Source organism: Tiliqua scincoides, chromosome 4, assembly GCF_035046505.1.
Source record: "Tiliqua scincoides isolate rTilSci1 chromosome 4, rTilSci1.hap2, whole genome shotgun sequence".
NCBI classification, from domain to species: Eukaryota; Metazoa; Chordata; class Lepidosauria; order Squamata; family Scincidae; genus Tiliqua; species Tiliqua scincoides.
The window spans coordinates 202675843-202701799 of NC_089824.1; the positions used below are offsets into that span (position 1 = coordinate 202675843).

At 42.9% G+C, this 25957-nt stretch overlaps 1 protein-coding gene across 1 annotated transcript in view; it reads left to right on the plus strand.

The window, feature by feature from the left end:
- Positions 1-25637, plus strand: part of EYA2 (EYA transcriptional coactivator and phosphatase 2) — a 92968-nt gene extending 67331 nt beyond the window's left edge. Inside the window, exons 10-15 of the mRNA XM_066626510.1 lie at positions 12735-12793; positions 15109-15269; positions 19394-19508; positions 20028-20149; positions 21179-21279; positions 25557-25637. Coding sequence (XP_066482607.1) covers positions 12735-12793; positions 15109-15269; positions 19394-19508; positions 20028-20149; positions 21179-21279; positions 25557-25637 — 639 coding nt within the window. The remainder of the gene's footprint in view (positions 1-12734; positions 12794-15108; positions 15270-19393; positions 19509-20027; positions 20150-21178; positions 21280-25556) is intronic.
- The last annotated feature ends 320 nt before the right edge of the window (positions 25638-25957 follow it).

The following is a 25957-nucleotide window of genomic DNA, read 5'->3' on the forward strand; positions in this document are numbered from 1 at the left end:
CCTCAATTATGAAAAACCACTCAGCCAGTCAAAAGTAATGAAACTGGATTAGGAGTCACAGAGTTGGGGACACCATGATGTATTTGGGTTTCTTCAAATTCACTAATACATATTGTGATATTTTTTCCGAGGTTATGACTAGAAATCGGAGCATCTCATGACTGACTCTAGTGAGTGGTCACAGGCCACCAGAAAGCATCTCAGGATTACGTGAAAGCTATAAACACTCCCTCAGTAAGCAAATAGGTGCTTGTCTCCCATGTCAAGGAGGGGGAGCAGAACATGATCATTTGATCCTTCTTACTCTGCAGCTCACATCAGATAGCAATGCAGATTCAGTGATCTTTGCTTACTACAAGATGAACACCTAAATTCTACAGCCTGAAGAGCCAAAATCTGCAGGTTTGCCAGGAGTAACAGCCTGAAAGCCACATAAATTATATGTAAACATATTTATGTAAATTTTATGTAAACATATATGAACATTATTTGGCCTGGTTAAATCAGACCACTTTCATCAATTCAGTACATCAGTAGAGGCTCCTAATCTTCTCAGCGGTTCCCAGCCTTCTCAGCTCTGCAACCCACACATCTTTCATGGTGGGTTATGACATGGAAATGACTTACCAGGAGGGTGGAGAGTGTCTTCTGGGTAATGCTGGGCCAGCAGCCCACTCTACTGGCCTTTGTGGGCTGCAGAATGGTCCACAGAAGAGGCCTTTATGCCCTTCCAATGAGTAATTTGGCTTCCAAAATGGCTCTAATTTGGGCCAAACCAAACTCTTTGGGAAACTGCTTTATCCTATGCAGTACCACCCTCGTTAGGTAAGGTATTCATTCTAACTGTAAACATGTGTGAGGAGGAATAGCAACATGGGATATTGGCATTGGCTTGTAGGAAGCTGGAACTAAGATAATCAGACCCCTTCTGGTCATCCTTTAGCAGATATGGCATTCACCTGTTCAGGCGTTTCTGTGTAGAATTAAGGACTAGACTGTTGGGACTTTACGCCCCCCCAGCCTGAAATCTGAGAGAAACATTGGTTACTGCGCTGAAATCCAAATTCTTCTGTTTGCAATGTGATGACAGCTATGCAGCAAACTATGTGTCCTAGCTAAGGTGATTGCATATTGCCCCATCACAAACCAGCAATTACGCAGCTAAAAATATGCTTAGTTTACTCAGCTGCATAGAGAAGTTTGCATCAGCTTGTTGCTGAGATGCCCTTGGACAACACGCCTCAGGTTCCTGGAGACTGGGTTGGAGAAAGGAGGGCAGCTTCATAACGTCAATCTCTTCCTATTATGGGACAAAGATTTGCTTGAACAAATTCCACATAATAATAATCAGAGTCATACTTCTGAACATGTCAGAGATGGTAAAATGTATCTGGAAGAATTTTCCTGTGCTTCTGCTTTGTTAACGGTTGTCTTTCCTGCTTGCTCCCCAGGAGCACACTGTAGACCTTGGCACTGAAAAGATCAGACCGACATGGTACTTAGCCCTTAGCCCTCCTTAGCCTTTGAAGTCAGCAAATCTGTGCTATGTGGGACTTGCCCCAGCTTTCTATTAGAATATATCCTGCCAGAATAATGCCACAATCCTACTAGGGTCTTGCTTGCTGGAATTAGCATTCCAGTGGTGCATGGTCCTTTACAGCAGTGTGAAAACTGGACTGTGGAAGCATGCTTCCAGGTCACTGCCACAAATGGCTAGAGGTGTGGCAGGCACAGTAGCGGCTCCAGAGGTCTCCATTGGTACCCATAAGTTGGCTGTGGAGGCATGGTGTGTGTGTGGGTGGAGGAAGAAGGTGGGTCTCGGTACAAGCATGTGCCAGATCTTATACCCTCTTTCACAAGCCACTATGCCCCTTTCCTCAGGCAGAAGAAGACCCATAGGTAATTGGCTTCAGTGAAACAAGTCTGCTACATCTTCCAGTCCATCAATGAAGCAAAAGGCAGAGCCAGGCCTGCTTCTCCAAACTGGTCCTGTGATTGTCAGGATGGAGAAGCCGCTGTAGTGAGTGGGGTGACAGCAGAAAGAGATGTGGAGTGTCAAAGACATGAAAAAGATAAAGAAGGAAAAGGGCTGGAATGCTGGCACAAAACACACACTGACATTTCATAGAACTTTAAATAGTAATATAATTTTTTTTAAATAGAGCTTTTAGTCTCTTTCAGTTGTCAAAATACTGGGATGACAATAGAGGAAGCTGCATTTCTCCTAGTTATCAATCAGTATGTGTATTGTGTAAGTGACAGAAAGAGTTGGAATCCTTGGCCTATTTTCTTCCCAATTTTAAAAAGTATTTGAAAAACAAAATACAATGTTAATTGAAAAATATTAATTTAAAACATTGCCCAAACCTAGCCATTTTTTCCTCTGCGTTATAAATCCACATGATGTTTGAAGCAAGCGTTCGCTTGCATAATGCCATTTTTTACCAACACGCACATAAAACCTCAGTTGCCTCTAATCCCTTGGCAACTTTTCCTGTGTGATAAATGGGGCTTTTTTATGTTCAGTTTTTGGTGCAAGAAGTATTCTCTGGAACACTCTCATGAGACAATAAATGCATGTCTTCCCCCAACCTTTCTTTTATTTTATTGAAAAATTATGCGGTGAATTTCATTAAAATTGGGAAAAGGCTGCTTGACTCTTTCCTGTGGGCCAATTTTCTTATCAGAATGACTTCCCCCAGATGTTTTTCCCCCATCGGGAAAAGGTATCTTTTCTCCTATAGAGGAAATTCTGTTGGAGGAAGCAATTTTGAATAGAAAAGTGTCCAAATGGGAAAGGGTTAAGTGTCCCTTAAGTGCAAATAAAATTAGTAATCCACAGAAATAAATAACACATTGGGCGCCTCACTCCCTTTGGCTAGTTTGGCCCAAACAAATGCAAGAAAGAGATTCTTTAAAAGTGAAATATGCAGAAAAGCAAGCAGTAAGGTCAGTGCCCTGTTTGATCAGGCAAGGTTTGCAATATGCTGTAGCACCATCAAGTGGTATAAGATTACTTCAACTGGCTAGCTTTCACTCACAGAGCAGACAAAACCGACTCTGTCCAGCAAGCTCACTTGCCTGTATGGAATGGAGAATAATGATGAGAATATATGAGCGAAGAAGAGAGAAAGCATGATATATGTGTATATTAGACTCAGGTGCAGTGTAATCTTTCATTACCACATTCCCACGGGAAGTGGTAGATCCCACCAAGTGTAATGTCATCCCTTCGTTTTTGCACGTGTTTATACGTTTTGTTCCTGATTATATCATTGTATTGGTTCAATATACTTCCAATTGTGGAATTGCATCCACAGGACATTCTGCAACTAAAACCACTTGTCCTGTTGAAGCCAAATGAAGGGGATTAGAAATATTCCCAGTTCAATGCAATATTTTTAGTAAAAGATTTGTTTGTTTTAAAAATCCAAACAGCTGAAAGTCTTGGACCATTAGAACAATGTCTAATGCCATTCTGCTAGCTAACAATGCTAGTCTACCAGCAAAGAAAAATTATACTTTTATTTCAACCAACCCATGTTTGCAACATAGTATTTAGGGTTCTGAGTGATAAGAGTGCTGCCCAAGGTGGGATGTCCAAAAAATAAAATGGGAAAAGTCTATTTGCATGAGTAATTTATGAGTTTGGCAGCAACTGTTACCCTGTACATGCCTGATCTTGTCTGATCTTGGAAGCTAAGCAGGGTCAGGCCTGGTTAGTACTTGGGTGAGAGACCGCCTGGGAATACCGGGTGCTGTTGGCTTATACCATAGTCTTTCGAGACTGAAGGTTGCCAACCATTATGAGTTTGGATCTGTGCTGGTAGGTGACTTTGCAAGCCACTATTATTTCTGTTTCAGGAATGGCTTATGTGGGGGAGGGAGTGCACATTAAGAACTGGATCCAGAAGTCCTATTGATAGCTTAGTCCTGAGTTAAGTCAGGGTAGATTAGATTTCAGGTTTCAGAATCTCCAGAGTTCCAATTTGTTTCTTGACAACCTACCATATCAGACACCTCCTCCTAATTTCTAGAGCCCATAAAATCTAGAACTCTGAGTGCAGTTTCCTGTTGGCTTATTTTCATCCGTTCACATTTGATCTCTTGAAATCAGTGGAGATGATCTTAAATATTACTGCAGTATAACAAATGCTCTAGGAGACTACAAGTGGTGTTTGTGGTTCATTTTAATTGCCCACATGGCCTGTACAAGGTACACTAATCACAGAGTCCTATGAAATCTCAGCATATCAGTAAAAGCCAACAGATGTGGAGTCTGGGTTTGGAAATGTCCTCATTACTAAGTTTTATTCATGCAAAACTGTAGCCTCCTAGTCAGCCACCCAGATGTTCACATCGTCCTTCGCTCACCAAGGTCTCAAAAGCAAAATCTGCAAGAATGAAAAATTAGTCTGGTTACCAAGAACTGTAGTAAAATATGGTCTACATTCTTGCTTTGTCCGGCTTTGCTATGTTTTACCCAGTAACATGATAGTGTAGGTCGGCAGTGGACTATGAGGTAGTGTCTCACTAAGTGTCATGGTATTTTATTAAGTCAGAAATGTGATCGCTACTGTTGTCAAACTTTAGCATACAGAACAATTCATTCACAAATGAGAAAAGCAGATCCCCCCACAAATACCTTTCCCCTGACCTAATTACACAGCACAGCGCAACTGAAGTTGAGTAGGCTGCGACAATATTATTCCAGCATGGCTTTCACAATTCACATGCACGGTCAAGAATGTTTTTATCATTTTGGAAAGGCATGTGTGTATGTGCCAGCAGAAATCTGCTTTTAATTCTGTTTTCTCAGGACTTGTTTGTACAGTCAGCCCCCACTTAAATACAGTCTCAGAGTTACTAAGGAAGGAAGGAACTGAAGATATAATGATCAGCAAGGAATTGGCACATCAGATTTGCCTACAGCAAAAGCCTGTCTTCTAATGTGTACCAGTCAGCAAACCCAACATTTGTCTCTAACATGATGGTTCTTCACTTTTTAAAACAATAGTTTCAAAGGATGCCTAAAGAGACACACCTGTAAATTGTACATGGTTTTCTGTAATATGAAACCCAACTACACATAGGTATGTATGGAAAATTTACATGTCTGTCCCTAAGTGAAAAAGAATAGTACTTCCAAAATCAAAGAACCAAACAGAAGTAAATTAAACTGTGACCTTTGATCTGTGTCACGTGGTGGAGAACTTATGTTAGTACACAGCTGTCAATAGATAAAGCATTTTTAGTTGATTAATTGGCCTTTAACTGGTGGATTGATTTGTTGATTAAAGAACTTTCAAAGTTCTGAAGCAAAATTTAAGAAACAGAAGCTACCACTCGTTTAATTTTCAATTTTTATTTTAATATTAGTACAGTCAAGTCACTTAGTTACCTGACATTATGGTATTTATCTGACCTAGCAGCATACACATGTATTCTATTTTGCCCCATACCAAAAGGGGGATTGGTCGCTCCTGCGCTTGCATGTAAAAAAGATAGCCCAGTGTGTGGTAAACAGGGCCAGAGCAGACTGGCAGTGTAATTAGTGAGCATGTGGGAAGCTGTAGTGGAGGGAGTGGGGTGCAAAAGGCAAAGGTTATGTAATTTCTATGTAATTTCTCCAAAGCAGAAGCCTTGATTGTGTTAATACAGGGTGACTTAAAAAAAACCAGAACCCATAAAAATTTTATTAAATCCTACAAAGGTTCAGTAAATTTCAAAATGTCTTTTCCTTGGTTGACCAAGACATATTGGGGAAGATTATTGTTCCAATATTTCATGCACAAAGTCGACTTGTATACCCTGAAAGAAAAAAGAAGAAAAATTAAAATTAACAGTTTTATTCAAAGATTTGTGGGTTCTGTTTTTTTTGGGTCACCCTGTATGTTAACAACTTTCTTGGGCAGCCCAATTCTAACCTGCACTGAACAGGCAGGCCAAGTGGCCTGTGCTGTATCTCCTTACCCCACAAGGAATGTGCCAGCTGGAATGCAACTTGGGGTCAAGGGATTTTTTTTTCTTACCCCATGTCATGCACCAGCCACTCCTAAGGGGCTACTCGGATTTGCGCTAGCAAATTAGCTGGCACAAATCAGAGTGGCCCCTTGTAAGGCTGATCAGGCTGTGAAGTGGGGCTAGGATTTATCTAGCACTGCCGTAACTGATCCCATCCCCCTCCTGGGCCCAATCTATCTCCTAGTCTGCCCACCTCCCTTCCAAAAATGGCCTTCCCTATCCCTGGAATGCCCTCCCACCACCCTCTCCAAGCCCCTGTGCTGGCCAGTGGCACAAACTCACCAGGTCTAGGTCCAGATCCTGCACAGGGAAGCTGTCACACCTTTGTGGTCTTGCTCTAAAGGAGATGCAAATGTGATTTACGGCACATTCATAACAGTCCTTGGTTGTGCTTTCCTTCCTCTGGATTGCACTCTGCATCTTTATACTTTTCTCCTTGGATTTTGTTTGTTTTGTTTAACATCAGATAACCTTTATAAAGGTAATAAAAAAGGGTGACCTCTGTACAAGTTAAAGTTAGGGTCGTCTTCCAGTCCCGTGGGGTTTTCTGAATAAGGCTGCAATTTTGGTATTTGTATCATCCCTCTCACCTGTTTCCACATTATCCAACATTTTCAGTAATCGAACCCATCGATCCTGTTTAGGTCAGATAATCAGGACTCTATTTAACTTATCCTTGCAGTACATTGGGTCCCTGAGTTATGGAGTCCGACTTACGGCTTTCCAAGTTATGGACGTTCAAATGGACATTTTCAGGCTGGCACAGTGGTTTCATGCCAGCATGGTGGTTTCGTGCAGGCGCAATACTGTTGAAACAGCAAGGCCCAGCTGTTTCTATGAAAGCACATTCCAACTTTTGGAGAACCTCTGGAATGGAACCAGGACGTAACTTGGGAATTTAGTGTGATGTGCAAGAACCAAAAGAAACCTCAGAAAAATAGTGTGCTCTTAACTCTCAGTGTTATCATTGGGCCTCACTGTTTGTTCAACTGGACCTATCCCCCGCCCCCCAACCATAGCATCCTTTGTAATGCATGTTGGCTGGTGTTTCTTCTACATCTTTTTAGATTGAAAGCTCTTTGGGGACAGGGAACAATTTGTTTATTAATTTTTCCTGTGTAAACCACATTTTGGACGTTTCTGTTGAAAAATGGTATATAAATATTCATAATAGTAATAAGGCTTTTTATCTGCTGATTCAACTGATTTGTGGTTACTGGCTTTGCTTATGTTGAGTCTTCTCAAAACCTTCCTGGATTTCCTTGAGCCAACTGAACTACAGAAATAGGATATTTCAGGCAGTGAGCTTGATCCCTCAAAACAGCCACGGTACCAGAAGATTGGAGGATAGCAAATGTCACGCCTATTTTTAAAAAGGGAAAGAGGGGGGACCCGGGAAACTATAGGCCGGTCAGCCTAACATCCATACCGGGTAAGATGGTAGAATGCCTCATCAAAGATAGGATCTCAAAACACATAGACGAACAGGCCTTGCTGAGGGAGAGTCAGCATGGCTTCTGTAAGGGTAAGTCTTGCCTCACAAACCTTATAGAATTCTTTGAAAAGGTCAACAGGCATGTGGATGCGGGAGAACCCGTGGACATTATATATCTGGACTTTCAGAAGGCATTTGACACGGTCCCTCACCAAAGGCTACTGAAAAAACTCCACAGTCAGGGAATTAGAGGACAGGTCCTCTCGTGGATTGAAAACTGGTTGGAGGCCAGGAAGCAGAGAGTGGGTGTCAATGGGCAATTTTCACAATGGAGAGAGGTGAAAAGTGGTGTGCCCCAAGGATCTGTCCTGGGACCGGTGCTTTTCAACCTCTTCATAAATGACCTGGAGACAGGGTTGAGCAGTGAAGTGGCTAAGTTTGCAGACGACACCAAACTTTTCCGAGTGGTAAAGACCAGAAGTGATTGTGAGGAGCTCCAGAAGGATCTCTCCAGACTGGCAGAATGGGCAGCAAAATGGCAGATGCGCTTCAATGTCAGTAAGTGTAAAGTCATGCACATTGGGGCAAAAAATCAAAACTTTAGATATAGGCTGATGGGTTCTGAGCTGTCTGTGACAGATCAGGAGAGAGATCTTGGGGTGGTGGTGGACAGGTCGATGAAAGTGTCGACCCAATGTGCGGCGGCAGTGAAGAAGGCCAATTCTATGCTTGGGATCATTAGGAAGGGTATTGAGAACAAAACGGCTAGTATTATAATGCCGTTGTACAAATCGATGGTAAGGCCACACCTGGAGTATTGTGTCCAGTTCTGGTCGCCGCATCTCAAAAAAGACATAGTGGAAATGGAAAAGGTGCAAAAGAGAGCGACTAAGCTGATTACGGGGCTGGGGCACCTTCCTTATGAGGAAAGGCTACGGCGTTTGGGCCTCTTCAGCCTAGAAAAGAGACGCTTGAGGGGGGACATGATTGAGACATACAAAATTATGCAGGGGATGGACAGAGTGGATAGGGAGATGCTCTTTACACTCTCACATAATACCAGAACCAGGGGACATCCACTAAAATTGAGTGTTGGGCGGGTTAGGACAGACAAAAGAAAATATTTCTTTACTCAGCGCGTGGTCAGTCTGTGGAACTCCTTGCCACAGGATGTGGTGCTGGCGTCTAGCCTAGACGCCTTTAAAAGGGGATTGGACGAGTTTCTGGAGGAAAAATCCATTATGGGGTACAAGCCATGATGTGTATGCGCAACCTCCTGATTTTAGGAATGGGTTAAGTCAGAATGCCAGATGTAGGGGAGAGCACCAGGACGAGGTCTCTTGTTATCTGGTGTGCTCCCTGGGGCATTTGGTGGGCCGCTGTGAGATACAGGAAGCTGGACTAGATGGGCCTATGGCCTGATCCAGTGGGGCTGTTCTTATGTTCTTATGTTCTTATCCATACATTTATCTAGAAGGGCAGAGATTTGACATTCCAGAGAGAGGAGAAATGCTGCAAGGCCTCTACAGTGAGCAAGAGATAAAAATTGACTTCTGTAGTATTATTTGGAGTGGAACAGTTAGTGAAAAAAATCAGAAGGATTACTAAATAATAAAAACTATCACTGTAAAGTTGGAAATAAAGTGAGCCTATTGAGTTTAATCAGTGAGTATCTGGCAAACTGATAAGTGACCATGTTTATAAAAAGTTTCCTTTGGGCCAAGTTAATTCTTTGTGATACTATGATTAAGAACATAAGAAAAGCCCTAGTGGATCAGATCAGAGGCCCATGCTGTCTATGATTCTGTTTCCAAGTAGCCCACCAGTTGCCTCTGGGAAACCCACAAGCAGGAAAGAAAGGCATACTTCTCGCCTTCCATTGCTATCTTGAAACAGAAGCATACATTATACAGAAGCATACGACTGTGGAACCTTGAAGTAGCCTATAGCCATCATGACTAGTAGCTATTTAGACCTGTCCTCTGTTAATGTTTCCAATTTTCTTTTAAGCCATCCAAGCTAGTGATCATCAGCACATCTTGTGGCAATGAGTTTCCATGAAAATAATTATGCCCTTTGTTGTCTCTTTTTTTGTTCATTTTGAATCTCTTGCCAGTTCATTTCATTGGATTGTCCTTGGTTTTAGTACTGTGAGACAAAAACCAATCTCTCTTTAGTCAATAGAATTTCAAAGCAGAAGTTCTTATAATTCCAGGAAGATGCCTGGACAAACAGGGTTAACCACCTATATTCTGGCAAAAATGGCCAAAATACTAAAAAAAAGTGTGTCCTCATTTAACCTACAGATCTACAAGATGGATTTTGATTGTAATATTAAAACCCTAGCATTGGACTTTTGGATATCTTTAGCCAGGTCACTGCTGCAGTATCAGATAAAACAGGACAACTGTTGACTTGTCACATTTGTATCTAATTCTTCCTCTGAGTTCAGTATTTTAGGCATGAGGCTATCCATTTTTCCTCACCATAGTTCTGTGACGTGTTAGGCTAGTGGTTAACAACCCCTTAAGCTGAATTTAGTACAGCAGAGATGTATAAGAACCCTGATCCCTCTGCCTCAAATCCAGCATCCCATGTACTGACTTAAGGCCCAATCCTATCCAATTTTCCAGTGCAGCTGTGCCAATGGGACGTGCACTGTGTCCTGTGGTCAGGAGGCAGTCACAGAGGCCTCCTCAAGACATGGGAATATTTGTTCCCAAAGCTGCATTGTGGTTGCACCAGTGCTGAAAAGTTGGATAGGATTGGGCCCTTAATCTTTAGGGCAATAGTGGGAGACAACAAGTATTACACGTTGAAAGCGCAACAAACATTCCTATCAAAACGTTTTCGGTCTGTAACTTCTGAAACTCCATGAAACCCTTAGAGCTAACATGAGAACAAAACAGTTTACCAATTTGCATATGCTTTACAATGTACATTCTTTTCTCTGCCCTAGGAGGGTCACCGAAGGAAGCTTCCTGACTTTTTAGGGATTTGGAATGTCAAACCAAATAAAGAAACCATTAAAATAACATTTCCAGAGTTTTTGAGGTTGAGGCCTCCTCCACTCAGACAATAAAGAACTTGGAAGATAAGATTTAGCATGCATATTTTATACTGGCTAAACTCCAAATGCATATTATAGTAAATTGTGCTTTGATTCTTTCTTTTCCTCTGTAGTTTGTTTATGATTGTATAGGTATGCACAAGAAATAGGGTTACTGCAGAAATCTTTTCTCTTTTCCTGTTACAAGCTCTGCCACACCTAGGAAGGAGAGACTATAATCTCTGAGGAGTTCTTGGAAGCCAGTAAAACAAGAAGAAAAACTTTCTACATGAAATTGCATGTGGAACAACTATTTCTGATGTCTTATGCTGTTCTGTGTCAATACACTATGAAGACAGGATCTTCTTGATCCAAAGAGAGGATACAATTATCATTTCAAGTAGTAGTGAGTTTGGTCCCTAAGGTTGCCCAGTACAAATTATTCATTGTTCAAATTAGTACACATCTGTTTGTATTGTTTTGATACAAATGTTCATTTGCTTGTCCAGGAATAAACGCCAGACCAGTGTTCTGTAGTGACCATCACTAACCCTGATTTCATTGGTTTAGAACAGCCATTTTCAACCACAGTGCACCACTGTCCCCTGGTGTGCTGCAGGAATTTGGGAGAGGGTACTTTATTAGTAGGGCCATTGGGGGATGTGACAGCACAGTGTGCCTTGTCAATTGTCAAAAACTGATGGTGTGCCTTGACCATTTTAGTGCCTTGCCAGTGTGCCCTGAGATGAAAAAGGATGAAAAGCACTGGTTTAGAAGTACTGAGCATTTATCCAAAACAATCAGCATTATGAATGTCATATCAGCTCATTGTTACAGTGGTGTATGAATACTGGCCAACCAAATCTTTCTTAGGGAGATCGTTCACTAATGGCCTGATCCTAACTAGGATTGGGCTGGCGCAGGGAGGGATTTAAGTTAGTGAAACACTGTTCCATGTTGCAGAATGGCTGCTGCTTAATACATGCAGTGTGCCACCAGAAGCAGAGAGGAATGTAGTTAGGATTGAGCTGTAAAAGTAGAGGATGATTGGTTGAAGGTTCATCAGTGGATTAAGAGGCAGACTTTTTAAAGCTAAAGATCTCAGAAGTGTTTTGAATGGGGTAGGTGTCAAAATCTCTCTCAAACACACACATACACACAACAGTTAAGGGTAGAAGAGAGCTCTGTGTGTGTGTGTGTGTGTGTGTGTGTGAGTGTGTGTGTGAGTGAGAGAGAGAGAGAGCACTGTAAGTTGGCCCAAAGAGGGATCTGACATAAGAACAGCCCCACTGGATCAGGCCATAGGCCCATCTAATCCAGCTTCCTGTATCTCACAGCGGCCCACCAAATGCCCCAGGGAGCACACCAGATAACAAGAGACCTCATCCTGGTGCCCTCCCTTGCATCTGGCATTCTGACATAACCCATTTCTAAAATCAGGAGGTCCAGGCCAGTCGCCATCACCACATCCTGTGGCAAAGAGTTCCACAGACCAACCACACGCTGAGTAAAGAAATATTTTCTTTTGTCTGTTCTAACTCTCCCAACACTCAATTTTAGTGGATGTCCCCTGGTTCTGGTGTTATGTGAGAGTGTAAAGAGCATCTCCCTATCCACTCTGACATCTGATATGGGGTAGAAGATGTAAGAGTGCCTGCTGTTTGCCTCCACCAGTACTAAAGCAAAAATCACAAAAACCCCACAAGTCTCTAGTATTCCTTCATCCAAAGAAATCCAAGTAGGTTTGCCCCTGAAATTCATCACTGCTTAGAGAAGTGGAATGCATACACCCACACCACTAGTGAAACTTTATTGTAATTGTAAACAGTTATGCATGTTCCTCTTCTTACCTCTTACCTTCTCTCGAATGAAAAGAGTTTGCAGGTTTAGACTTAGAACCTATTAATAATGTTTACCTATTGAAAGACAATGATTTTTTCTTTCTATGCTTCAACACTGCTTTGAATAGGAAACATTTTCCCCTTAGGTGCATAAAGAGATGTATGAGTGACCTTATTGTCTCTGAGAATTACTGTGTCTAACCACATTATAGTCATGTTCTGGGAATGTGGTATCTGAAATGTTGCTTGTAATCTGATTACTGTAATTGACCAGAAATTGTTGAGGAATCTTCCTTAGCGTGGTTTATGTTGCACGAAATCTCTCCATTGTTGTTTTTACAAAATACTTGCTTCCCAGCTGATTATTTTTGAAAATGGTTTTCAGGATTGTGACCAGATACACATAGACGATGTATCATCAGATGACAATGGGCAAGATTTAAGGTAAGGCATTGCATCTCTAAATTGCATTGTCCAGTACAAATAGCCTGTAGTACAAGCAACCTGTAGCTACTTCTCAATGTCTGGCGGATACCCAGTGACAAAAATTCATGGTTCTGGCCATTTTTCTGCCTTGGTCTATAGGAGCTACCATTTTGAAGTATGGCAGTTGTTTTATTTTTCCAGCTATGGTACTAGAAGTTGCAGAGAGTGACTAGAATCTACATAACAAAAGTAGAGAGGTGTATCCCTTGTATCCCATGATGTATCCCATCATGCTCTATACTTGAGATCCTGGGCTAGCATCTGCTTGAGATAACTGGGCTAAGAGAACCTTTTAATAATAATAATAATAATAATAATAATACAGGTACTTATATACCGCCTTTCTTGGTCGTCAGATTTCTCCTCAGACTTTAATTCAAGGTGGTTTACATAGGCAGGCAATACTAAATCCCAGTAGGGATTTTTACAATTGAAGAAGGTTCTGTCTTTCAAGAACCACAACATTTCAGATGGATCCTTTATGATCTGGTATCACATTCTGGCCTCCATTTTCCTCCCACACAGGCTGACAGTGGCCAAAGAGCAGGTGGAATAACTCAGCATAACTCGGCTAGGCTTGTCAGCTGCTTCAAGGTCTTGCCGTTCACGGTGCTGGTGGCCTCGAACTGGCGACCTTCGGATGTTATCTTCAGGCAAACGGAGGCTCTACCCTCTAGACCAGACCTCCTGCCTTTAAGTCCTGGCTCTCTTATATTTACTGGGCGTGGGGTGGGGACAGGCCCCGTTCATCCCAGCACAATGTCTATTCTAGACATTCTAGATGCTCTTAGCTGGTGTCACTCTTTTTTGCCTTTTTTTTTTTAGTTGATGAGCCCTTTTGGAACAGGGAACCATCTTTTCATTTAGTTTGCTATGTTAACCTCTTTGTGATCCTCTGTTGAAAAGCAGTGTGTAAATATTTTTAATACATTAACTCATTGTGGGTTCTGAACCTGTGGTGGAGGGCCAGACCTGAGCTCCAGGACATGACTGGACATGTTTGCTGATCATGCCTAGGAACTCTTCTGAGGCCCGCAGAGGCCGTGCATGGCCTTTGCAGGCCTCAGAAACACCTCCAGAGGTTCTGGAAAGTCTCTTCCAGTTTTTATGAAACTTTATAAAGTCTTTCCAGCACCACTAGAGGCATTTCTGAGGCCGGGAGGGGGTATTGCCTTTGGAGGTGTTGGAAAGGCGCTTCCTGTTCTTGAAAAACAGGAATTGCCTTTCTGGCACTTCCAGAGGACTTTCCGAGGCCCACAGAGTCTGCATGCAGCCTCTCCAGGCCTCAGAACACCTCAGGACACATAGAATAACTCCAGTCATGTCTGAAGGTAATAATGGATTGACCCAAGGATTTGCTTATCCATGGATACCAAGTTCCAACTGTAATGATCTATTGCTTTGCCATTAGGGCCACTGTATGAATTGAACCTTGGTCATTGGTGCCAATCCTGTGGTGGAAGCACCAAGAAGCAGGTCGTCTTCAGGATGGAGCCATAGCTCAATGACTAAGTATTTCCTTTCCATGCAGTAGCTCCCTGGGTCAATCCCAGTCATCTCCTGGTTAGGCTAGAGAGCAACCATTAGTGCATGTTGGTAATACTGGGCTAAATTAACCAAATCTGATTCAGCAGAAGACAGCTTCATATGCTCACCTAGGTGCGGTTGAGGCCCAATCCTAACCAACTTTCCAGAGCTGGAATAGCTGTGCCAGTGGGACGTGTGCTGCATCTTGCAGTTGGGTGGCACTCACAGAGCCCTCCTCAAAGTAAGGGAATGTTTGTTCCCTTCTCTCGGAGGTGCAGTGCCCTTATGTCAGTGCTGGAAAGCAGGTTAGTATTGTACCCTGCGAATCATATATTGTTGCAATAGCGCAGGAATTGCAACATGGTTATTCCGTGTTCATCCACACCCCTTTCACAGCCTCTGTTAATGTCAAGAGAGTCTTGCCCAGAAGTGGACTGAAGTTGGGAGAAAGAGGATTCTTTTCATCCACATGTTGATAACAGCGCATGGAAACTAAGGATGTGGTACCCCTTTTAGTGAGTTAAAATACATTAACCACTAATGAAATCATGGACAGAGACAGCAAATCTGCAGGACAAATGGATAATGAAAACAGCACTTTTTTCCCACCTGCTGTCTCTAACAAGGCCAGAAGTCTGGAATGTGTCTTCCTCTCTCCTTTTTTCCCTTTACTAGTTTATCTATCCTAATGGGAAGTGTAGGTTATAATTTCACTCCTTCCCCTTTTCCTCCTTCCTTTGCCACAGCACATATAATTTCTCAGCAGATGGCTTTCACAGTTCAACCGCTGGAGCAAATCTTTGTCTGGGCTCTGGAGTTCACGGAGGAGTTGACTGGATGAGGAAATTAGCATTCCGCTACCGGCGAGTGAAAGAGCTCTACAACACCTACAAAAACAATGTCGGTGGTAAGTGTCTCCCCAAACTCATCAGGAAAGACTTCTTCTCAACTTCTTAAGAGCCTGTCTTCCTGTAGGCAAGCAGCCTACATGGCTTGCAATCTAGAGAGATGCAGGAACCACAGAAGAGGAAATGTTTTGTCTATTACTTTCCAGTTCTCCTGACAGATGAGCTGAAAGATTAAGAAAATAGATTGACTGTTACATAAGTGGCTGTTGCCTTGTCTCTGCAGCAAAAGACTTGGCATCAGGGAATCAGGATTCCTGAGTTCTGATCCTTTGTACTCTGTTGGAGGTGGACTGATACTTTTGCCTGAGTCACATTGCTGAGCTTAAATTTGCTAGTTACCCCCCAGCCAAGAACACGTTGTTCTCTCATTTCATGCACAGTGTGTACACACATATAAGTCTTGCTTCATTCCTCCATCAGCACTCATTTGCTTCGGCCATTTATAGATGGACTTCTAAAAAAGATGTTGTTAAAGGCATGTTCTTTCTTTATAACCAGATCTGTGTTCATTCCCAGAATCCTTTTCAACATATACAATGTACAGTCATTATGACATTTCAGATGATACGTTAAAGGAAATTTGCAGGGGGGAAGGAATGTGGGCTGTTCTCATATTCATGAATCTTTTTATACCTAATGCATGTTGAGGTAATGGAATCACAACCATTCCAGTTCTGTCTCCATGTACATGTTGGAATACCTGACAGGTGTGCATTGGATGTAGATATGGATGTTTCAGTGTTCGTGCAGAATGGAAAGTCACATTTGGAAGCAGGGATCAGAGCTCTGTAGAAGAGCACCAACTTTGCATGCAGATTTAATCCCCAGCATCTCCATTTATGGATCTTAAGGTGTAGGGCTAGTAAATGCTCATCGTCATCAGTACCATTGGCATGGCGTGCAAACCACTGTCATGAATGGAATCAGTTGCACTTAAATTTACAGAAGTCATCTCAAGTACTTAAGCAGATTAATAACTATAAGCCAAACCCAGTAAAAGAAATTAACATCTCCTGTATCTATCACATTTTGGGTGCAAATCAAACCTGCGCTGGAGCAGGCAAGCAAGGAGGCTTGTGCTGCATCCAGCGCAGGTTCGTTGGCTGCAGCGGCTCAGCCAGGGGCAAGGGGAAGCTCTTCCGCTTACTTCTGGGTAAGGGCTGCTCGCCCCAATGGGTCTCCTTGGACCTGCGCCACCTCTGGAGGTGGCACAAGTCCGAGGAGAGTGGAGCGGCTTGAAGTCGCTGTGTTATCCTTGGGGACGGGGGTTGGGATCCGGCATAACTGCCGGGACCCAGCCGCTCCCCGGCTCCCCACCGGGTACGCCAACACAAGCGGCAGCGAGGAAGCCGCCATGGAGGTTTCTGCTGGCCTCCGTGCGTCTGCGCATCTACATGCACTGATGCGGCTTCCTCCCACAGAGGAGCAAATGTGCTTTATGGCATGTTTGCAACCCTCCCATGCTGGCCCAAGGGACTTGGGCCAGCATAAGGCACAGTTAGGATTGCGCCCTTTGTCTCCCATCATTCCTGCAAGGAACTCAGGATAAAATGTGTGCAGTTTATCCTACTTGGTCCTCACAACAGCCAACCTAGACATGACAGGCACATGTTTCTTTTCATGCATCTACCACATTCACATATATGAAGAGGGTCCTCAGTAAGAAAATGAAAATGAGCAGAGTTACTGAATCCCCCATCCCCCTTTGTCACTTTCCCTTCCCCCGGCTATGTTCTAGCTACTTTTCCCTGATAGGCCTCTTCTGTTAGAGCCAGGAACACAGAAAAGTGGCTGGGGCAACTGACTGCAGGCAGGTAAGGTTTAGTAGAGTTCCTCTTTGATTAAAGTATTGTTGGTTTCATTTGTATCCCATCATTCCTCTAAAGAGCTCAAGATGGCGTACAGGGATTCTTCCCGCCATTTTATCCTCACAGCAATTCTGTGAGGTAGGTTAGGTAGAGAAAGAGTGTGGGTGACTGACCCAAGATCTTCCATGTCATAGCGAACCCTGAACTTCCAAGTTATATCTTGACACACTAGCGCACAGGTGTCAAACTCGTTTCATACAGTGAGCCAGACAGGATTCATGATGCTGCCTGAGGGCCAGAAGTGATGTATTTAATCAGGAAGTGATGTCATTAAGCAGGTCATAATCAGAAATAAGCACTTTTTTCTCAGGAACTCTTTAGCTGCAAATGATTGAAGAGAAAATATGCAAATCCTGATCTTATTTTCAAGATATGGAAGAGCCCAATTATCACGCAGGCTGACCTTTCAGCAGTGACAGCTCAGCAGCTGTGAGCAGCTGATGGTGATGCTAGGAGAGTCACTGAGGGCAGATAAAGAGCTTCCATGGGCCACATCCGGCCCATGGGCCTTATGTTTGATGTCCCTGCCATAGTGGTTCTGATGGCCCCATCAGAACCATCTCGCTCAGTCAGACTCAGCAAGACCCACAGGCCCAAGAGCAACCAATGCACTTCATGGGTAAGCTAGGGTCCAACACTCTTTTCACCACACTGGATCTTTCTTGCTGTGTACATTGCACTCACATTAAAAATATCTGAAATATCCAATTGAGGGTTTCAGACCTGGAAAGAAGAATTATTCCAAAATTGGGAAGGAAAATAAAGACTTCCGTGAAGAAACTGCCATTCACTTTCAAAATCCCATTCACAAAACAGTGGGGTGTCCCACCCGTGCTGAAGCCCAGCACTTCTTGTAGTATAAAAGGACTGGCATTCCATCATCCCATCTGTTGTATAGTGAGAACCAGAACAAACATGCACGCATGCATTCACACACACACCAATCAGAAATGGCAATTGCCCCTCCGGGTATTTTCAACATATGCATTGTATGTCATTATTCAGAATAATTACGTTCCTATGTATAATGGGAATAATGACCTGGCACACAGCTTTTCAGGGGAATTGTAATAGTAACTGGTTAGACCTATCCAGCCGTCTGTTTCAGCTCAGACCATTTGGTCCTCTAAAGCGATAACCAGTCTTCAGGAAACAGTCTGCACCTTTAATGGTTATTTTTTAAGGTTTGTGCATGTTCTTTCAAACATATTTTAAAGGTCAATGTGAAACGTAGTTAGAAAGGTAGTTTCTCTCACCCCCACCCCAGTAACAGTTTGGATACAGTTTAGGCTTGTTTTAACTTCATTGGTGCAATTTGCGGGGGGGGGGGGGAGAGGATTTAGGGCTCATTCAGAGGGAGCTAAAAATTCAGAAAAAAATAGGTGCATGAATGTTTACTTCAAAGGCTTTTGTTTGCTTGTTTGTTGCTCAAATAGTTGCTGGAAGATGCAGTCTGACTCAGTAGTTCACATAGAAGTTCACATAGGAGAACAAGTGCCCTGAATGCCATTTTTCTTATCCAAACCACCTCCTCCAGGGTGCTTTTCACACTGCAGGGAAAAAAATGCATGTACAGAATGTCAGGGGAGGGAGGCGCGCCCCTTCTCTTGCACAAACATCAGTCAGTCCTTGGTTTGCATTTCACCTCTGCCATGAACTCACTGCCTGACCTTAGGCAAGTCACACCCTCTCAGCCTCAACCCTGCATCTGCGCTATGGGGATAATCCTACTCACTTTCTTGAGAAAATTGTCCTGATTACAGAATAATGCATGAGAAGTGCTTTGAGTACTCAAGAAGCTGATACACTCTGAGCTTGAGCTGGCACTCTGAGGTCTTATGAACAGGAGGGTCTGCTTAAGAGCAGAGGAGACTATTGATTTTAAAAGGAAAGCTAGGTGAGATCTCAGGGTAGAGTCCTGGGGCATACCAGGGGAGGAGGAAAGAATTCTTCCACATATGACATAGAAGAAATAAACTTGACCGGTTGCATCACTGTGCTTTTCATGTGCCAGAATGTTTCTACAATGCAATTGCCATGCCTCCATTTTTGGCACAGTGCGTTCTCAGCTGGGCAGTTGGGTGTATGTAGGTAACTGTCGAGTGGATGGTCCTGCCTTTGGGGCATCCATTTAGACTAGATGGATTTCTGGTACATTCCAACTCTCTCATTGTATGACTTTGCAAGGCCATGTGTAAGCTATTCCATGTCTTCCCACTGGAGCTAGCTATGAATGCTGCTTGCTCTATCTGCAGGTTTAATAGGAACTCCTAAGAGGGAAACTTGGCTGCAGTTAAGAGCTGAACTGGAAGCGCTGACTGATCTCTGGCTAACACATGCTCTGAAAGCTCTGGATTTGATACATTCCCGGTAAGAATGGCTTAAGGAGTCATCTCCAGGCTGCAAAGTTTCCTTTTCCTTTCCTGTTCTCCAAACAAACCAAGGCACATTTATTTATAGGACACCACTGGACAAATTTGTGGGGGGCCCATCTGGACATATGATGGGGAGCTAGATCTTAAATGAGAGGCCCCTTTCCTGGCTCCCAGATATATGTTTTGTGGAGAGTGGGAAAGTAATAAAAGGAACAGGCTACCCAAGGGGGGCACAGTGTAAATGCTATTTGAGTTTTACACCGTTTATATCCCCAGTGTGTGATTACTTGTGACATACTTCAGTTTCAAACTAGTTTGAGTTATAATAAATTATGGGGGAGAAAAATGTTGGAAAGTCTAGCTGCTGCTGACTGTGTTAATCACTGTTTTCAGGGGATTTATTGTTGGCAAAACTTCACATCCTACTTTCAGTTTGGACTGAAAAAGCAAATATTTGTGGACAGGGATCACTCAGAGATTGTGTCTGATTCTAACACCATTTTCTGTTTTGTAGGCCTAACTGTGTAAATGTTTTGGTCACTACAACACAGCTCATACCAGCACTTGCAAAAGTGCTGTTGTATGGACTAGGCATGGTCTTTCCCATCGAAAATATTTATAGTGCAACGAAGACAGGTAAGCTCAATGGAGCAAATGTACAACTGTGTATATGTTACAGCAGAGGCCTGACATTTGGTGACTGTCAGCAGTTGTGTGTGAATGCTGACAGTCTCAATGGCTTGATCCAAAGGAGAGTAAGCAGGAGGAGAAAATGCATTAGTGCCATTTCGTGAACTCTTGCACAAGTCCTAGTGGAAGACTTCTCACAGTACAGAACTACAGTGATCACGGGTTGCATTACACTGCGAGAAAGGCAGTGGAAAAGGAAGACACAAGCCACCACATAACCTCAGTGCCACAAAATAACATATGCAAATGAAGGAATGCCTCTGAATTAGGGAGTCACTTTTCTCTTGCATTACCCTCCTGTTAAATTGAGAACAGCCTTTTGATGTGCAGAAGGGGCTTTCTGCTAGTGAAAGGGCATATCTGCATCCAAGCCAATGAAATTGCACAATGCCCCCAAATTGTAATGCGCTTTCCCACCAACTCAGATATACACAAGCAGGTAAAACCAATTATAGGCAAACCAATTTTGAGTCCTTGGTGCTAAAGAAAATCATAAGAACATAAGAACAGCCCCACTGGATCAGGCCAAGGGCCCACCTAGTCCAGCTTCCTGTATCTCACAGTGGCCCACCAAATGCCCGAGGGAGCACACAAGACAACAGACACAACCTGCATCCTGGTGCCCTCTGTGTGCTTCTCTGGCTGACAGCCCAGTGTTCACACAACATTTTCTCTTGCCCACAGGAACTAGATTGTATGGCAGACCCAGCTTGTGTGTGACAATTCCAGCACTGGCAAATCTATCTGTTGGTGTTTTCTGCCCTTGCTGTGGCTCACCAGTGAACTGGGCGAGCTCATGTTCTGCTCAATTCCATTTGTGTGTCATCTTCAGATTTTGAGGTGGGAGAGAATTACCCTGTTGGGAAGGAAGGGAATTGCTGGGTGCAAGAAGCAACTGAAAATGAAATTGGGGGTCTTGTCTCACTCTCCTATCCATTTTGCACAGAAAATGACTGCTGCTTCTCCATTGTGCAGGGAAAGAGAGCTGTTTTGAAAGGATAATGCAGAGGTTTGGACGGAAAGCTGTGTATGTTGTAATAGGAGATGGTGTTGAAGAGGAACAGGGGGCAAAAAAGGTACAGCTTTCTAACTCAGCACTCTAGTTGTTGTTTTTTAATTATCTCTCCTTTATTTCCAACAAGAATAGACATTACTTCTCATTCTGAACTATTTGCAATTAACCCACTGTTCCTGTTTGAACCTCCATAAAACATCTTGAGCAATTTCCTACAGTCAATCCTTCCTTCGTCCCCCTGGCAGCTATCGAGGCCTTTCCAACACTTTCCACTTGCTGCAGAAACTATTCTTGATTAACAATGATGCTATTGGGTACATAAATAAAGAGCTAGGTCAGATCCGTGAGTGTGTCAAGATCTGCCATTTCTCATTTCTACAGTGAGGTTACATTTCCAAACACTAGCAAGAAGAATGATTGAATGCAGCTCCATGAGGTGGATACCGAACACTGTCGGATAATAACGAGTGACTGCTTTCTGCTTCTTCTTTTTTCTTTTCGTATAATGAATGATTAGTTGCAACTGAAAGAAAGCAGGAATGGGGATTTCTGACACTCTGAACAATAAAATCATAAAGATCTTCAAGGAACTTGCAGGCATAGACAGAGGCCAGTGCTCACCACTGTGAAAGAGAGCAGAGAGGTGGCTTGTGGAAGCAGGGACTGAGGTTGGCCAGAGCAGTTATATGGTTCCTTTCACTGCACACCAAAGGCCTTCTTTTCAGTACTGAGCCAGGAATGTAGACATTCTCTCGCTCTACCAGTGAACAGGTCTCAACCTCTAAAGCTGAAGTATTGGGGACTTTAGTTTCAAAAAAAAGATAACTGGGTAGGGGAACGTGATCGAGTTTATAAAATGATGCAAAAGTATGGAGAAAGTGGACAGAGAGAGTTTATTTTCTCCTCTCATAACTTAGGGCAATCTAATAAAATTGATATGCAAGAGATTCCAAACAGGCATGGGAAAGTATTTTGTTACTCCATTGATAATTGATTTATGGTGTTTACTGCCATGGCATGAGGGGTTGGCCATGGGCTTAGATGGATTGAAATGGTGGTTAGAGAACTTCATGGAGAAGAATAACTCTTTCAGTGGCTGTTCATCATGATGTCTATGTTGAACCTCCTTGTTCTGTAGCAGAATGCTTCCAAGTATCATTCGCTGATTGGCACCTGATCGTAGAAGGCTGGCAGCTTCATGCTCAGCTGGTCGGATTGCTGGAGACATTTAGTTGGCTGCTGGGGGAAGCTGGATGCTGGACTAGAGGGATCTTTGGTCCTTCTCAACAGGATGGGCAGAACAGCAAAACTATTCTAAGCTGAGCTAAATGTCCACCTTCGTTTTTTTAAAATGGGAAATCAAGCACCACCATCCTCTGGTCACTATAGATTTCTTTAAGCTAAGCAGTACCAGGCAAATGTGGTTGGGCTGTAGAAGTTGAAAAACACTAAAATGCAGAGGAAGAAAGTGAGGTGATAATAATGTGATGCTTTGGACCAGGCCCCTGTGAACTTCAAAGGCAACAGGGGTCAGTGCACATGAGAGCATCAAAGGCTACTGGGCTCCCCAGCAGTAGGGTTAAGCAACTCTTCTTCACAAACTGTGCTCACAGAGGCCCCTTAGCTGGCATATCCTGCTTTAAGCCACTTTTCCCATTAATGGGCGTACATTCTTTGCTGGAGCTGTCAGGTCCTTTGATTGATGATGATCATTAGCACGGGTGACTACACACCTGAGCTTTATATACCCATGGAGAGGACAGGGCGCCTTTCACTGCTTTGCCAGCAGCACTGATGATATCTCGGCCTGAGTGGGTCATTTCTCTTTACCTGTCGGGGCGAGTGATAAATTGATGGGAGCTGAGCAGCAGGCGTGGCAGGGCTGCCATCATCTCCTCTCTTTAGAGAAAGAAAAACACATCATTTAAATGGAAGCAGAGCCATGTGGGAAAAGCAGGTGAGGAATGGGCAAGATTGGCATTTTCTCCTGTAAGAGGAAGCAGTTCATTTTGGATTTATTTTATATTACTTTATCACTCACATATCTTGCCCTTCTGCCTTGTACAGTGAATTTGGGGTAATTACATTTTAACTTCACAGCAGCCCTGTGAGGTTGGTTCAGCTGACTAGCAATAGCTTCCCCAAGAATTACTCAGAAATCTTCATACCTGAGCAGGGATTTTAACCCACATCTCCTTGGTTCAAGTTCAGCACTCTGTTGTCCACTGCACTGCTTGGACTTCAATCCCATAAACTCCTGAGAATAAGCACCATTTAACTGCATGGATTTTACTTCTGAGCAAGCATAAAATCAGACTGTTTCTCCATTTTTTGTTCTTTTCCCCTCATATATTACTGGTTGTGGGATCTAGGATTAAGGGGGAAAGAATTTGTGATAGTTATGCATATGAGGGCCAGTTTTATACCTGATAGAACTGGTGTTAAATCTCATCTCAGCCATTAAAGTCCTGTGATCTTAGATGAATTACCTCTTTGTCCATGGATGTAGGAGTAGATTACTTCTCCTAGTTAATAAATGCATTGAAGTAGTCTAGGTTGTATTTTAGCACAGTGTCAGTTTGTGCATTCCAAGCATGTGATGTCACAGTAGCATTGTAAACTTGGTAAAAGGTGCATCCCTTTTTACAAATTACATTGGATAGTGTCCACCAAAAACTGAAAGATATCAAATGCAATGCAATGGATAAGCTGCCTTGAGGTTTGAGGTATCAATATGAAAGCTGGTAGACCCATTCCCTATGCCATTCTACTTTTCAAGTATGAATCCCAGCTCAACCTGTTTGAAATATGTCAAATACAGTGGTGCCTCGCATAACGAAATTAATCCGTTCCGCGAATCCTTTTGTTATGCGAAATTTTCGTTGCGCAAATCACGTTTTCCCATAGGAATGCATTGAAATCTAATTAATGCGTTCCTATGGGCAAAAAAGGTCAAAACGAAGTCAAATTTGGTTTACAAAGTGTTTATTATGTGCTCTTTAAAGGCATACATACTGCACAGAGGATTTCTAAAATTTGAAGCATACACGAAATTTTTAATTTTTAAAAAATTCGTTATGCGAAGCACGGACCTAAAAAGTTTTCGTTATGCGAAGCACGGACCTAAAAAATTTTTCGTTATGCGAAGCAAGGCCAGAAATTTTCGTTATGCGAGTTACCAAACTCAATCGAAAAACTCTTTCGTTATGCGAGTTTTTCGCTGCGCGGGGCATTCGTTATGCGAGGCACCACTGTAGATTATATCACAGTATCTGAAGCTCCTTAACCACTTTGCCCTAATAACTCAGTAGTAGAACTCATGCTTTGCATGCGGAAAGTCCCAGGTTCAACCCATAACGCGTATAGATAGGGCAGAGAAAAATTCTTATTAGAATTTTTAGAGAGCCACTACCAGTCAGTGTTGGTAGTATTGAACTAGGTGGACCAGAGTTCTAACTGTATAAGGCAGTTTCCTGTATTCCCTGTTTGTTTTTGGGGTGAGTGGGCAGAGGTTTGACCTTTGGGTTTTCTACTTTCAATGCCAAAAGGTCTTGGGCCAGCCGTCTTGCATGCAGCAGAGATTTTTTCCCTTTTGAATGTGACCACAAGAACTTAATACAACTGCTGGATCAGACCAAAGGCCATCTAGTGCATCAACGTGTTTCCCACACTGATCAACCAGATGTCTCTGGTATAGCTCACAGATAGGGCATAAAGGTGATGGGTTTTTTCCTGCTATTGATTCTCAGCAACTGATTTTCAATGAAATATCTCTGAATCTGACTTTAAATCTGGCATTCCATCACAGCCATTGATAGCTTGATTGTCCATAAAGCTATCTAGTCCTCTTTTAAAGCCATCTAAGATATTAGCCATGACCATGTCTTGTGGCAGTGAATTCCATAGATTTGTTATGCATTGTGTGAGTAAGTACTTTTCTTTGTCTAGTCTGAATCTACTGCCAATCAACCTCAGTGGATAATCCTGAGCTCTGCTATTACATGGAAGGGAGAAAAAGCATCTCCCAGCTCCCACTGAACCTCCACAACAGGAAAGAGTTGTTGGCATCACTTGCATGAGGGCAAGGGGTAATAGCATTTGAATTGGGAAAACAACTCACGGGCTCTCATATATAGCTTAGATAGGTGATGACTTTCTCCACCCATCCCCCCCCCCACTGCAATTTGCATTTCTCAGTAAATTTTTTCCCATTTCATAAGAATGTCTCAGGCTGGTAGTCAGATGTGTACATTCCCAGCATTTGACAAATTATTTAGGATAAGTCTTCTGAACTTTAACAATGTATATATATATATATATATCATGTTATCATTCTAGCACAACATGCCTTTCTGGAGGATCTCCTGTCATGCTGATCTTGAGGCTCTGCGACATGCACTAGAACTGGAATACTTGTAGCAGACCCCGATGTCTCTGTGGTGAGCTTTGCATCGCTTCTGAAGACGCAACCTATTTTATTGGCATTTTATGCTATCCCTGCATTTGCCTTTCTTGAGGTGGAGCTCTTTTGTATGAAAGCTTTTAAAAGAATCTGCACCAGGAACACAGCATACCAAGTTACTTTCTCTTTGGATGGAGGAGAAACCTTTAAATTACCGAACAACTGGATGCGTAGAATGACAGTGGAACTTTTGCCTTGTAAATGACTTCCAGGCGTGCAGAAGACCAATCCTAGTTAAATTCGTTAGTGGGGGTTTTTTTTTCTTGCTTTAATAAAT